Source organism: Solanum verrucosum, unplaced genomic scaffold, assembly GCF_900185275.1.
Source record: "Solanum verrucosum unplaced genomic scaffold, falcon-dt-bn FXZP01000113.1, whole genome shotgun sequence".
NCBI lineage: Eukaryota > Viridiplantae > Streptophyta > Magnoliopsida > Solanales > Solanaceae > Solanum > Solanum verrucosum.
This window is the reverse complement of record NW_026020105.1, coordinates 1,116,390-1,131,964: the sequence shown is the minus strand read 5'-3', so window position 1 is coordinate 1,131,964 and position 15,575 is coordinate 1,116,390. Positions and strand designations below refer to the sequence as shown.

At 32.1% G+C, this 15,575-nt stretch overlaps 2 protein-coding genes across 2 annotated transcripts; one reads left to right on the top strand and one right to left on the bottom strand.

Moving 5' to 3' along the window:
* The first annotated feature begins 3,180 nt into the window (after window positions 1-3,180).
* Window positions 3,181-7,321, top strand: LOC125825270 (rac-like GTP-binding protein ARAC1). Its single transcript, XM_049504621.1, has 7 exons — window positions 3,181-3,607; window positions 3,952-4,039; window positions 5,519-5,628; window positions 5,722-5,785; window positions 6,599-6,663; window positions 6,768-6,833; window positions 6,928-7,321. Exons 1-7 carry the CDS (start codon window positions 3,509-3,511, stop codon window positions 7,027-7,029), a joined length of 594 nt encoding a protein of 197 aa, XP_049360578.1. The 5' UTR covers window positions 3,181-3,508; the 3' UTR covers window positions 7,030-7,321.
* Window positions 7,322-12,938: 5,617 nt separating this feature from the next.
* Window positions 12,939-13,591, bottom strand: LOC125825164 (uncharacterized). Its single transcript, XM_049504499.1, has 2 exons — window positions 13,565-13,591; window positions 12,939-13,388 (listed from the first exon to the last, which is right to left on the bottom strand). The coding sequence occupies exons 1-2, from the start codon at window positions 13,589-13,591 to the stop codon at window positions 12,939-12,941; spliced, it is 477 nt and encodes a 158-aa protein (XP_049360456.1).
* Between the last annotated feature and the right edge of the window lie 1,984 nt (window positions 13,592-15,575).

Here is a 15,575-nt window from a genome sequence, read left to right as displayed (position 1 = left end):
TTTGTCATAAATCATAATATTCACATATTCTTCAAACTACTGCATAGACATACTACATGACTTGTTGCATTAAAATCTATCCACAATATGTGTTATGATACCAAAGTTAAATTAACTTTCGAACAAATATAATTAAGAAATATCCTTCATTGATTTTTTATGTTGTTTCTTTCACGCTACCCTAAGATAATCGCATTCTTTATTTTTGCCATACCTTATTATAATTGAATATGTCAAGAATGTATGATTCTTAATTAGAATCGGTTTGGATTGGCTTGTTTAAGGTTCTTTTTAAGTTAAAATAGTTTTTAAGCACTTTAATTTTAAAGTGTTTGAATAAGATTAAAAAGTGTTTTTGAGCACTTGTTTTGAGAGCCAATTTAAATTGACTTATTTAAAGTGTTTTTCAAGTCAAAATAATTTATATGCACTTTTTTAGTGTTTGCATAAATTATAAAAGTGTTTATAAGCATTTGATTTAAGCTAAAATGATAAAAATAAATCAAAAATCATCAATTAAATTTTTTAACTTATAAGTCAAAAACTAAAGACCAATTCAAACAGACTCTTAGCCTTTTCTTCCTTGATATATTTCTTTTCAATTTTGATCATAGATTTCTTTTCCGAAAATTATATTATTTATACATGGTTAAAATATTTTTTTTATGTATATATAGTAGATGTTGAATTCCCTTCGAATACTTCGTGTGTCTTATTATACATATTTTGAACCTCCTTACTGAAAATTCTGACTCCGCCACGATTGGATAGTAACACTTGCTGGAGTAATTTCAATTGAATTAAGGGACAATAAATAGCAAACTAAATTTACTTAATACTTGAAATTAAAATAAAAAAAGCAAATTTAAATATCTAGACACTCTAATGTTTTTATCTTTGAACAAAATATTAACTTTCTGGTGGTCTCTTTATATGTATAACATTACCAATATTCTCCCAAAAAACATAAGTATAAATTTCAAGAAAAAAGTTGTCACTATAAAAAAATAAAATTATTTTAAAGAACTTAAGACTGCCTTTTGACAGATAACACAGCCACCTAAACCAAATACCATTACTGTGAAAGAGACGAAATGCATTTTTTTCATGCTATGTCAGCAAGTTATCATGGTCTCAAGCTAAATAGATCTCATACCAAACCATACTAAACAAACATGCAAATTGCAATCATTTAGATATTGGTATATTGGTGTACAGTAAAACCTCATTAAATTAATGAGTTAATATTTTAAAAGGTTATTGAACTATGAAAAATTATTTAGCAAAGTCATGAAACTTTGTTTTATATCAATAAAATCACTCAACTTAAGATATTTATCTACAAAAATCACCCAACTACATTTATCATTAAAATAAATTTGGCATAGCAAAATAAATTACTTTTTATGCCATATAAATTACATGGACCCAATAAATAAATATATATAAAAAAAATTTGTCCCGCTTATCAATACTCCCGTTCTTTTTTTATTATCAAAATTTGGATATGAAATTCAAATTCATAAGAGATCCAATATCACACTACAACTAGCTAGCGAATATATGCAATGAAATTCTATAAATCGCATTAGGGTTGCACATTGTATTTTGGCGTATACATTATTACTCATTTATTTGAATCAACATATATGTACTGGAGTATCTAACTAAAGTAACCAATATATAATGATCACTTTAATTTAAAAATAAATAAATAATCTTCTACGAACAGTGGCTCAAAGTGTAGAAATTGAAAATTAAAGCAATGTGGGTATAAGTCGAATTTATACTGGGCGAGCCGATTAAAAAATACAAAATTTTAATTTGTGGGATTCAAATTTATATGGTAAAAAAATAATTATTTATCATGTCAGATGTATCTCAATGATAAATTAAGAAGCAATGATAAATTAAGAAGGAGATCTTTTAAAATTCTGTTTATTTGTCATGACGTCCATATTTACATGATATATAAAATAATTTATTTTGCCATGCTAAATTTATTTTAATGTTGAGTGATTTTTAAAGATAAAAGCTTTAAGTTAAGTGATTTTATTGAAACAAAACAAAATTTAATGACTTTGCTTGATAATTTCTCATAGTTCAATGACCTTTTAAGATATTAACTCTTAAATTAATATAGGTGGAACCATGAAATATTATTATTATTTTATAGAGGTATTATTCAATAAAGGTCAATTTTGATTATATCAAAATCATGATATCTTACTAATTTATATATCATATTTTTTGAGTTCACATAAAAAATAAATTTATTATTCATAAAGTACAATGGATACATCAAAATTTGTATCTTACTAAATTAGGTATCAAAATTATTGAATTTACATAAAAAAATATATTATACATACCGTACAATGTATTTGTATAATTCATTGTAATATATTTTTTACCTTAGGAACCAGTTACGTATAAGGAACACTCATCACATTTAGAACTCACAATTTTATGGTGCGGCTCGAAAAGACAACACCGAAACTTTTGGATACAATAAGAGAAGTTAGATATGAGCTTCAACTACATTTAGATTTTAACAAAAAAACAAAATACAGTAGAATTATATTTCATTAAATTGTGTTAGATATATTTGTACTTTTAAAGAATTATTAATTTATAATACTAATGGCACCATATATTTATAAAGGGGTCTTCTGGAAATATATTATCTTATCGAAATGAATGATTTTTTCTATTATCTTGAGTCGAAACTGAAAGAAAATATTATTTTAGAGAGATTGTTAATTTACATTCTATTAATTTAGTAAGATTTTACTGTATTTGTTTGACAAACTAGTAGATTCCTATAAAGGGAATAACTTTTTTAAAAAAAAAAAACTGATGAACGAAGTTCCTGACAGAAATCTTTAAGTTATAGGAAAATCTGTGGCTAAAATTGAATGACAAGAATAATATAAGTAACAAAAAGAATAGAATAAGGGATAAATATGACCCCTTCAGTAAGAAAAATAAATATGGAGTATCTTTCTTTATTTAGTAATACTGAGCTTTAATTAAATGATTTATAACTAACTCTAATTACCTTACTATTTTATATGACAAATTAAATTTTATGCTTAATGAATTGAACACAAGTAAAAAAATATGATTGTCGGATTCCATAAAAGAAGGATTGTGTGAGGCGGAGACAGTTTGCGAGAAAAGCGTTGTTGTTGGTCAGTGAAGAACGGTTCAACGGCATAATTTTCCGGCTAAAAAATGAGACCCACAATATAATAGTTATGCATTACAAACACTAGTCATCTTTCTCTTACATCTTTCTTCCCTTTTCTCCTCCTTTACCCATCACATTTATTCGAATTTTAGGGTTAGGGTTCCTCCTTCTCCTTCTCCTTCTACTTGTTTGTTTGTGTGATTCTGCATTGTATGTACAAATGTGTGATTGAAAGCAACCCATCAAATTTTATTTCTCTGTTTATACAACAATCAGGTCTTCTCGAGAAGATCTGAGAGAGGGATACCTACCAAAATGAGCGCCTCCAGGTTTATTAAGTGTGTCACCGTTGGTGATGGTGCCGTTGGAAAGACTTGTCTCTTGATTTCCTACACCAGCAATACCTTCCCCACGGTTTGTTTTTTTTTTTTTTTTTTTCAAATTAGTATTACAAATTGCGATATGCTCTGTTTCCAATTCTTTATACATGCCTACAATTGTATGTCCTCTTTCCCATTCAAGGTGAAAATGAACCAATTGATTGCTCTTCGAGATAAATGCGGTGATAATAATTCATGTTAGATGTTATGGCTTTTGCTGGTTGCTACTTTATATTATTATCACATAAAGACATCACTTGCAGTGTTATCTTTTTTCTCTGGGATTCGGTTCACATGATCAAAGCTTTTCTTTGTTTTTGTATATCCTAAGATATTTGACATCAATTTCTTTGTCTCATCTATTACAATGTTTGACAGGATTATGTGCCAACTGTGTTTGACAATTTCAGTGCAAATGTGGTTGTCAATGGGGCTACTGTCAACCTAGGGTTGTGGGATACTGCTGGTAACTACATTAAACACCACTTTTTTTCTTTGTCAGAAAGCTTCTAATTTCTATTTAGGCCAAATACATGGATAGCCTCTCAAACTTGCATGAGATGTCACTTAGACACTTTAACTTTAGCTATGACCAATTGAACACTTTTACTTTTCCAAATTGTGTCTCTTGGACACTTCAGTCATCAAGACTAAACAAAATCAAATGTGTAACTTTTACGCTCTAAAAGTATGATGAATGACCATTCAAATAAGAACATATCTCATTTTGAAAAACATACATGTCATCCTAAAAAATACTTAAAAATTGAATAATTTCCTTATCCTCAAGGTCTTCGTCTTTCCAAAAACAAACCAGATAACCAATTGCAAAGGAAACCTTGTGTGAAGAATTCCGTCCACGCCAAATGCTTAATTTAGAGCTTTCGACTGATTCAGTTGTTTGTTGAACTTGGTTGTATGACTTTACATTAATGTCACACATTTTCATCCGGCATAATACATAGATAGACACCTTAACTTGACCTCTACTACCTGTTGAACACCCCAACTCTCATTGTGACCATCTAGATACTTCAACTTGACACAACCTTAACTTTGAAAATGGACATCTAGACACTTTTAAGGGGGGTGCATTCTCAAAGTTGGGGTGTTTATGGGGACACTTGAACCAAGTTAAGGTGTCTAGATGTGCATTTTCTAAGTTGGGTGTTTAGTTGTCAGTTGAGGCCAAGTTGAGGCCAAGTTAAGGTGTCTATCTATGTATTAGGCCATTTCAACCTTTAGCTACTAAAAATTGGGGGCAACAGAAATGCCAACATCTTTTCTTCTGATTTCAATCATAATAATCTATTTTCATAGCTAACATTCAAAATTTAATTTATTGGGAAAAATTTACGACCTTTTTCCATCTAATTCATCTATAGCACAAGAAATCACCATTTTTAACTAATCTAGAAAATTCTTGCTGGAAGAAGGAGACTTCCTCACAAGTTCTCTTATATCCTTTGTTGCCTCAATCTTTTCCTTTTCTTACACATTACTCTTCAACTATTCTGCTATTTTGTCTATCGTATTCATGCTTTTTCTGTGCTCCTCTTCTTCATCTCCAATATTAGATTTTTCTTCTTCTTCTTCTTCCATCAATGATCCTCTTACCATTTTACGGACACCCTTTTGAGTACTTTTACGGAGGATGTATTCAGAAATTTACAAACAGTTTATATGCTCAAGGCTGAGGGCGATACACATGATGTGCCATATCAACATCTTGTATCCACAAGATACATTTCTGTTAACTAAAAGTGTTCAATTGGTTATGGCTAAAGATGAGGTGTCTAAATGACATTTCGTGCCAAATTTGAGGGGCTATTTGTGTATTTGGCCTTCTATGTATTTGCAGATGTATTCTTATGATATATTTGCTACTGTCATTATGTTCATATTCATATTTATATAATGTCATCATAAAATATACATATTACAGGACAAGAAGATTACAATAGGTTAAGACCTCTGAGTTATCGTGGAGCTGATGTTTTCATTTTGGCGTTCTCTCTCATCAGTAAAGCCAGTTATGAAAATGTTTCCAAGAAGGTAGTGGAAATTTTCGTTTTTCTCTTTGTTTTATTTTTCTTCTTTGTTATTGGTTCATGGAAATTTATTTTTGCTCTATTGAATATTTTCCAGTGGATTCCTGAGTTGAAACATTACGCCCCTGGTGTCCCTATAGTGCTTGTTGGAACAAAACTTGGTAAAGTTCTATTTATACAATATGATCTTGGATTTTTTTGTATATCTTCATGAGGTGATGATTAAGTGGTCTCTGGGATGTTTCCATTTTACTTCTATTTTCTCTGCGATTAAAAAAAATCTTTCAGAAGGATCTGATCATCTCAGTATAATAGTGGATCAATCTTCATCTTATGTTATAGTGCTGCTTCTATCTCCTAATTGGCACTGATAATCATGTATGTATACTCAAAATCCATGGTGGTAGAATAAGTCTTTGCTGCTCTATGAGTAGAAGGTACTTTGTTCCCTGTCACAAATACAAGATTTTTAAGAAACTGCTGAAGAGCAAACAGAAGAAATAGTAGACCTTTTGGGCCATGGAAGTAGAAAATGATTGGTGGTGTGGGGTGTGTGCAGCACATGTTCTTGTCCCGTGTCTCTTTGATAAAAGTTAAAAGAATGAACTTTCGTCTATACAAGGACATGTTAAAAATAGTTGGAATTAAGTTCTCTTTGCCAAAGAAAAAATAGAAAACGAAATACAAATGGCTTTCCTTGAAGTGTACATCTCTTATCTTTTACTTCGAGTTCCTAAACCTATTCAGGTTGAAGGTTGTAACACAACTGTTTGTTTTATTTATTCTTCAAATTGTGATTTTCCTCTTTTATGAAATATATATTCTTTGTACTGGTTGTACTAATGTTCTAATGTTTTGTTCTTGAACTTTTATGTCTCATCTTTTTCCAGTTTTACTTTCCCCGTCTTTTTTTTCATTCAGAGAGGATTATTCATATATATAATTGTCCTACTTTCCACTTGCATTGAACTTAGATCTTCGAGATGATAAGCAATTCTTCATAGACCATCCAGGTGCCGTGCCAATTACTACTGCTCAGGTAAGGGTCACTGTGGCTATCCTCTCTTCGAGTTGCTTTAGTGGAGTACACTGTGTACCTTGCTTGTCATTAGTAGTTAATTTACTTCTTATTCCAACATTAAGGGTGAAGAGCTGAGGAAAACAATTGGTGCACCTTCCTACATTGAATGTAGTTCAAAAACACAGGAGGTATATTTTGTCTAGAGCTTCTTGTTTCTTGTGCTCAACATCTTTTTGGATGCGTTTAATTGAAGTTATATGATTTGAAATGTTGTTGCTGCAGAATGTAAAAGGAGTATTTGATGCTGCCATTAAAGTTGTGCTCCAGCCACCCAAGGCGAAGAAAAAGAAAGGGAAGTCTCAAAGGGCTTGCTCAATTTTGTGATCAATAGTAGGTCCGGGGTTATTCCTTGTCACAGTTTCCACGCGTTGTAATCTGTCCCCTCACATCTGTTTCTGTTTTCCTTTCTCGGAAGAAGTAAGAGGTCCTTGTATGTCTGTTTTGAAGCTACTAGTGATCTCTTGAAGTGTCAGGTGGCTCGATTTCTTGTATTGCTGTGATCTCTGATTACTGAGTTTCACAACACGCTCTAGGCCACTCTATTTTGTCCTCGCTGTTTTGATTTGTTTTATGTATTACTGACTGAAAGATCAATTTAGGAAAACAAATTTTCTCAGCAATGTTGTTTAGCGTTTCTTACATTTTTATTTTGATTTTAAAACCTTGGAATGTTTAGCACCCTTCTTGTTGTAGCTGTTCAATTTTGCCTAACTTTTTTTCACAAAGATCAATCTAGAACCTTCTGCTTTGCATCTTCATTTCTGTTTTTAAAAGTATTTTGTATTCAGGAAACATACTTTTTCCTGATGAATCAGCAATTCTTAACTTACTTTTTATTGGAATCCCTAAGTGACCATTTCTCCTTTTCTACTACTAGCATTTTTTTTTTATGGGGAAATGAAAGAAGTTTTAAAAGCTCAAAAGATGGTAGTAATTCATTAGCGGTGATCCACTCCTAAGTTCTTTTTCTTATTCTATAATGAAGTGTTGAAATAGATGTCATTGCCTTGTTGATTTAAATTAAATGGGAATGTCAGCTCTACAATGTCGTTGATTAGATTCCCCTCAGCGTGATGTTTATAAGAGAGTTCAATGTGTAGCACTAATCTATCTTTTCAAATAACATGCTTTCTCCACGTCTAGTAGACTCAGTCATGTTTCTTCATTAAAATAAAAAATAAATACTAATAAGAAGTTGTGCATTACATCAAGTACTTAAGTAATTATTGTCAATGGTTGGCCTCAAGGTAGAATTAGTCAGGGACCTCAGAATTTAGCCGGTACAAGGCTTTATATTAGTAGGGGTCAAAATCAGTTATTGGGACGTTGTGGCATAAGTTTTATTGTTGAGAGGGCAACAACATGGATCACCAGTTAAGACCTCTAATTGACCACTCAGTGTTGGTACTTGAAAAGTATGTTTGCAAGAATAAAATTCAAAGACGGTGGAACCCACAAGTGATAGAGCATGTGCTCTAATTCGATGCAAAACAAAGAATCTTATCAGACCTTGAGGTGCTTTCGAGAGTGTGGACACAAGTGGTGCATGGTTGTTGTCAACTCATGTCATAATGTGTTGGGTTAAGTCAAGTCTGGCAACGGAACCGGGAGGTGCCGGTTCCGGTTCCGGTTCCGGTCCGTTACCGGTTCCGTCTCGGTTCCGGCTTGTACCGGTTAGGTCTGGTTAGTAGCGGGTCCGGGAGGGGTAAAGGGACGGAAACCGGGATTTACCGATTAGTCCCGGTCCAGTCCTTTTTCTTTTTAAAATTTTTTTTGCAATTAGCCGTTGTAGGAGCCGTTGGCCAACGTCTTTTGGGCCCCACAACGGCTCTTTCACCCCACAACTCCCCAAAGCACCCCCTACCTTCCCAAACTTTTATTAACACCCCAACCTTCTAAAAACTACATTTTCATCCTTTTTTTTAAACTATAAATATCCCAAATCTTTCATTCTTTTCACTCACAAAAATATTATCTTCTACTCTCTCAACAATTCTCAAAAGTCTCACTCTCTAATCTCTCATTAACATTAAAATTACGAATTTGGTCTTTGGAAACTGGAGCTTCAAAATTCAACTTTCAATTTCCGGCATACACGTCTAATTTTTTAAGTAGATGTTTGGTACATTCGTTCCAACTCACTTTTCATTTAGTTATTTATTTGTTTGCATTTAATTATTTATTTTGTGAGTAATTAGTCTCTAGTCTCTACTTATTTAGTTATTTATTTGTTTAAAACTTTGCATTACATTTTCGTATTATATGTAATTTACTCACTTTTTATATTTGAATATGAATTTCGGTAAAAACAATTCGATCACTAATTTATGGAGCTCAAAATCCAAGAAAAATAAAAAAATCGATAGTACTTCTAAATCTAAAACTATAAAAACTTCTCAATTAAGAATAAATACGGATGATTATATGCACTGTTTTTAATATTGATAGTAATAGTGGATTAGATCCTTATCATGAACATTTACAAAGAAGGTTTGGTAATTTTGATGAGGAATTACCTGAAGATGATGAACATGATGATGTTAATGATTATATTGATAGTTTTGATAATAATGTTGATGAATATGATGATGATGAAACTGAGCTAGTTACGGCTACTACTCCCACTTCCAGTCCCTCTTCCCCGGCTCCCGCTCCCTTTCGTTGTCATGATCCCGTTCCCCCTGTGCATCCTAGGCCTAAGGTAGAACGCGCTAAAAAATCAGTTGTGTGGCAATTTATGACTCAGAATGAAGATAAAACACAAGCTATTTGTAATAAATGTAAACATAGAATGAATCATAAAACTGTAGGAAAACATGGTGGGACGGGACATTTGAGTAAATATCATTTAATGTCATGTTGTAAAAATGGATTTTTGCATGCTAAAGTTGTAGCCGAAGCTAAAAAGAATGGTACCACCCTTCCTGAAACTGTAGGAGTAGGGGGCTCTAATATGGTCCAAACACAATTAAATCCGTCTAATGTTTCTGGTTCTAGTATACAACGGTCATATAGTAGAGAAAAAGATTTTGAAGAATTAGCTAAAATGATTGTTGTTATGGGTTTGCCATTTAGTTTTGCTGAAAATCTCGGTTTTATTCATTATATTCAAATTGTGTATAATCCACATTTTAAAGGTTTTACTAGAAATACAATTAAAAAGGCTATCTTTGATTATCAAGCTCAACATTTTCAATATCTTCGTTGTTTATTTTATGATAATAATTGTAAAATGGCTATTACTTCTGATATGGGCCGTAGTGTAAATGGTAATGATTATTTCACTATTTCTGCACATTGGATTGATGAAAATTGGACTTTGCAAAAAAGAATTTTAGGTGATAAATGTTGTGAAATGCATAAAATCGATAGTTATATAGCTCAAACAATTATAGATGTTTTACAAAACTATGGAATTTGTGATAAAATAAGTAGTGTCACCTTAGATAATGCTTCTAATAATAGATCTGTTGTTGAAATACTAAAATCGTCTCTTTGCCCTATTTATATATATTGATGGTTTTCATATTAGGTGTGTTGTACACATATATAATTTGATTGTTAGAGATAGTATAACAATGTATAATGATGGTTGCATAAAAGTTGAAACTGCATGTTATTTTATTTTTTAAATGTCAAGTTAAGTCTAGACGTAGAGATTTTGAAAATCGTGGTCATAAATTTAATCTTCCACCTAGAAAAATTCCAAAATCAGTGTGTACTAGATGAAATTCTTTATATGAAATGCTTAAAGTCGCTTATAAATATAGGAAACCTTTACAAATGGTTTGGAATACTCATAATTCAAATATGACATATAGATTTGATGATAATGATTGGAATGACATAAAAGAACTTATAGAATTCTTTAAAAAAAATTATTTAACTACAAAAAATAATATTTGCACTTTATTATCCAACTATTTGCTCTGTTTTACCTAATATTTGTGCTATATCTAGTAAATTTTATAAATTCAAAAATAAATCAAGATTTGAATAATCTGTTAAGAAAATGATTGAAAAATTTTAAAAATATTTTATTCCTATTCCTCAAATTTATTTAACCGCTTGTTTGTTAAACCCACATTACAAAGATGAAGGTGCATCATGAATGGTTGATAAAATATATTTTAATTTGGGTATTGATAGTGAAGATTATGAAATACCTAGTTGTCAAAATGTTAAAGATAGTATAAAAATTGAAGCTAGAAAATTGTATGACTTGTATAATTCTAATAGAATGGATGTAGTACGTAATGAAGAGCCTCAGAGTTCTAGGAGTAGATATAATGAAGATGATCTTGATGATATGATAGATTGTTATCTTGAACTTTCTCATGATGATAGAAATGATTTTGATGCATATATTAATCAAAATACAAAACCTGCTACTATTGATCTTCTAGAATGGTGGAGCAATCGCGGCTAGGGATTTCCAAAACTTCAACATGTTGCTCGAGATGTGTTAGTTATTCAAGCATCTTCAATAGCTTCGGAAGACGCTTTTAGTGCATCAAGATTTCAAATTGAAGAGCATAGATATTCATTAGCAGCATATAGCTTGGAGATATCGATACTATTTAGAGATTGGATTAATGACGAGAGAAGGAGTTATGGTCGTCCACCTTTACCGACCAAATTTGAAAATGACGTCGATGAAATACTGCAAGAATTTAGTGACGACGACATTGATGCAATAGAGGAACTATCTAATCAACCAATTCCAGAGCATGTTACTAGAGAAATGTTAAATTATTTAAAAAAGATTCCCTTGGTAGCATGAACTATTAAATTTAAATGTCTATTATAGTATGAGTATGATAATTCGAGGTCTAATTCAAACAGAACCCTTCTTAGAAGATGGCTGTGTAGATTAGATTTTTTAATACTCTACTAATATTTTGTAATTCAACTTGTATTATTTAATTAATATTAATAAAAGTATAAACTATTCGCCTTAATTTTTGTTTTATTGTCTTAAATTTAAATTTTCAACTTTTAATGTGTGAAATGTAAACTTTTATAGTTTTATAGTTTTAAAGTTTGAATTTAAATTTTCAAACTTTTAAAGGGTGAAATTTAAACTTTTATAGTTTTAAAGTTTGAATTTAAAATTTCAAACTTTTAAAGGGTGAAATTTAAACTTTTATAGTTTTAAAGTTTGAATTTAAAATTTCAAACTTTTAAAGTGTGAAATTTAAACTTTTATAGTTTTAAAGTTTGAATTTAAATTTTCAAACTTTTAAAGTGTGAAATTTAAACTTATACTTTTAAAGTTTGAAAGTTTGTATTTAAAACTTTAAAAGTATAAATTTTTAACTTTAAAATTATAAAAATTTCAATATTATTTGAGTAATGTTCCTAATTTTTTAATTTTAATAAATTTTTTTAAAAAATATAGCCGTTGGGACCTGGTTTTCGGTCCGATCCCGGTCCGTTACTGGTCCGGGACGGGTATACATATTTTTTTCCGGAATTACCGGTTCCGGTACGGTTCCGGTCCGATAGTCCTGGTTCCAGTCCCGTTGCCACGCTTAGGTTAAGTAGCGAAACTCTCGTGTATGATTTTCATCATTAAGTTTGAAGTCTTGAACATACCACCAGTAATTCGATGGAGGAAGATGAGGATGACATCAAGTCATTATGCCCTTTATATCCTATCGATACACATGCTACAATAGTTGAAGTAAAGATCGTGTTCCCGCGAGGGTAATGTAATCCTAAAAGTACGTCCTCAGTTTGGATTGCAAGATATTATTCGTTAGTTGGAATCACTAGTAAACGTCGGTTAATCATACAATGGTGAACTCAGACCTTGTACACACCAGTCACAGTGTGGAGATGGTCATGTCCGAAGTCATTACCTTAATTGCAAGGAGGGTAGTTCAGTTTTGCTTTAATATAAACCCGAGAAAATTTCCAAATTGTTGAATTCAATTTGATTAGTTTAATTAATTGGATCATAACAATCACGTCTAATCATAACCAAAACGGCGAGTAGGAGCGAGATTGACATACAAAGGAGGCTAATCTTTTTCAGATACGTCAAGTTCAAGCATATTACATGAAAATTATCAGTTACACTTAATTAAACATAAACTTATATAGCTTCTATTTATATAAGTTACTAATATTCTACCAGATCCCAAATTAGCAAAACACACATAATAACAGTATAGCTAAACACAAAACATCCACAACACCAACAATACAGTTGAAACATAATAGGCTAACTAATGCGAGGCTGTAGAGTTACCATTGTCATCAGAAACCGATGCATGAACCTTGTCAATGTTAGCAGTAGGAGGAGCAGCAGGTGCCACAACTGATGGGTGGTCGGTATGAGTATTTGGCGGTGAAGAAAGTGCTCTGCGTACCCCCTCAACAAATATAGGAAGCATGTGATCCATCAATATGGGAATCAATTGCATCACTAACTCCTCCACATTCCCTATCGGTGTTGATGGAACATTCAAAAGCAGATTTCCTATCAGTGTTGATTTAACATTCAAAAGTGTTGCTGGCGAGGTAGCATCAGATCCAGAAGAGGTATGGAGATTCGGGCTGTGGTAGCTTTTTGCTTGAGATTCAAGACTGTATACTCGTCTCATCTTTTCCCCTCCAGCGGCTTGGTAATATGCTTGACACTGATCATCAATATCAGAATGACGCTGTGTTTGCGGCTGTCATATTTCATGAGATCGTTCCTGTAGAAGAGTTTAATAAATTAGTGAAATTTAAACAGTAAAGAATATTGAGCACTCAGTTTACAAAATAAAAGGAGACACGAAAGTCATATATAAAGTCAATATTATAATTATAGAAAATTGAACTTACATGTACGATTGGGATTGCTCACCGACAAGAGATTTTCCAGCATGACCATGTGTATGGACGCACAAATGTTTCTCACTTGGTGTTGGATCTCGACCCTTTTCAGCAGCCTATACAAAACACATTTTCAAACTGAGGATAAATTGCAAAGAAGTTAAATTGTGATCCTAGATCCAATAGTGACGACGAAGCTCATATACCAGTCAGGAGAATACAGAAGGCATGTCAGAGAATTAATAATAGAAATTTTCAGCTAAATGAAGTTAACAGAAGCCACTAACCCACCTTTTCAATGATAGTCTTTTGGGCATACAAGATATGAAATATGTTACAAAACATTTAAACTTTTAAAAACAGTACTTATATATGCCTTTCAAAAGTTTAGTTGTTATTCATAGTTAAGACTTACAAGTTAAAAGCCAAACAAGGAAAAAAACTAATTACTATGTTAAAGAACTTAGAGGAGGTATCAAGCTTGACAGCCCAAGCCCCAAGCTTCATTCCTCTTGGCAATACTACAGTTTACAGCTTCTTTAGACTTGTAACTCTAACCTTTTTCTCCTTGTTATATCAAAATAGAAAGACAAGTTCTTCCTCAAGTATTTCTTTTCAGTCCCAAATCATCAATTTGGGCTAATATAATCTAAATGTTTGTCAAGATTTTCAGCAAAGAAACTATCAGAATTCCCCAGCTGCACTGGATTAAAACAGGAAAAAGCTTTTTCCTCCTTTTGGCCAGCAAACATTATTTTTCTATACAGAGCCTTCTCTTCAAAGTTGGATTCCAGGTTCAAAGATTCTTAGCAGTATAAAACAATCTTTCCACAATTTAGCATCAGAACATGCTCACAAGTCTCTTGCGATGTAAACATGAACTTACAAAAGGCAAAAGCTATATCATGTAACTTTCAGATTATGTACTTCCAGTTTCTTAAATGTGTGTGCATAATTCTAAATGGAGCATTCATGCTAATCTTTTTTTGGTTGACAGCATGCATGCTAAACTTATTAAAGATACCGGAATTCTTTGTCCATGCGAGCTGTGCAAGGGAACTAAAGTGAGTATTTAGGGTGTGTTTGGTATGAAGAAAATGTTTTCCAATTATCCCATGTTCGGTAGGTTAAATAAATTGGAAAACATTTTCTTTAGGAAAACAAAATAAGGAAAATGAGCTCCCTAATGGAAGTAGGGAAAAAAAGCTCTACTAGGGACTTGATTGTGTCCTCCCCACCCTCCAACACACCTCATCTTCACTCCCACCCCCCATAGCCCTCGTCCCCACCATCTCACGCCCCTACCTTCCATAGTATTTGTCTGAATTATATACAAATACTTTTAGGATAGTTTTTGCTTACCTACCGAACACAAGAAAATAAGTTGTCTAGTAGACATTTTTCAAGAAAACATTTTCCTTCCTACCTAACACACCCTTAGTTTTTTCCATTTCTCTTGCTTCCCTTTTTCACACTCTACGACTTTAGTCGTCTTAATAAACAGTTGTCTTAACTGACTATACTATCACATTCTGTATCACTTCTATAATATTTCCACTGAAACAGTAGCAATGATGTGGATGTAAAGTACTTACAAGTCTCTTGCGTTTCCTAACTGAGGAATTGCCTGCATGACCTGCGCTAGCTTGACCTCTACCTCGATTCATATCTACAGAAATATAAGTAGAGGAGGATATGAAACAATGCATAGGAAGAAAACATTCAACAGAGAAAAAGAACTGTGAAGATCTCATTTGTGCCCGACTTTATTGACCAGCTCTCTAAAGATCTCAATATTAAAATGAAGATTGGTAAAAGAGATACAGCAAGGATTCAAGAATTCTGACTTGGGAAATCAATGCTATCATAGATAAATCGTTAAATCCAACCAAACTTCACTATCATTCATTTACAATAATATAAGTAATATTAATAATAATCTGCCAACTGAAGATTTCTCTGCCGTTCCCTTTTCTTGACGCTACCTATTTTGTTCTCTCCAACTGCACAAACTTAAGATAATTGATTTTAAAGGATCTGCA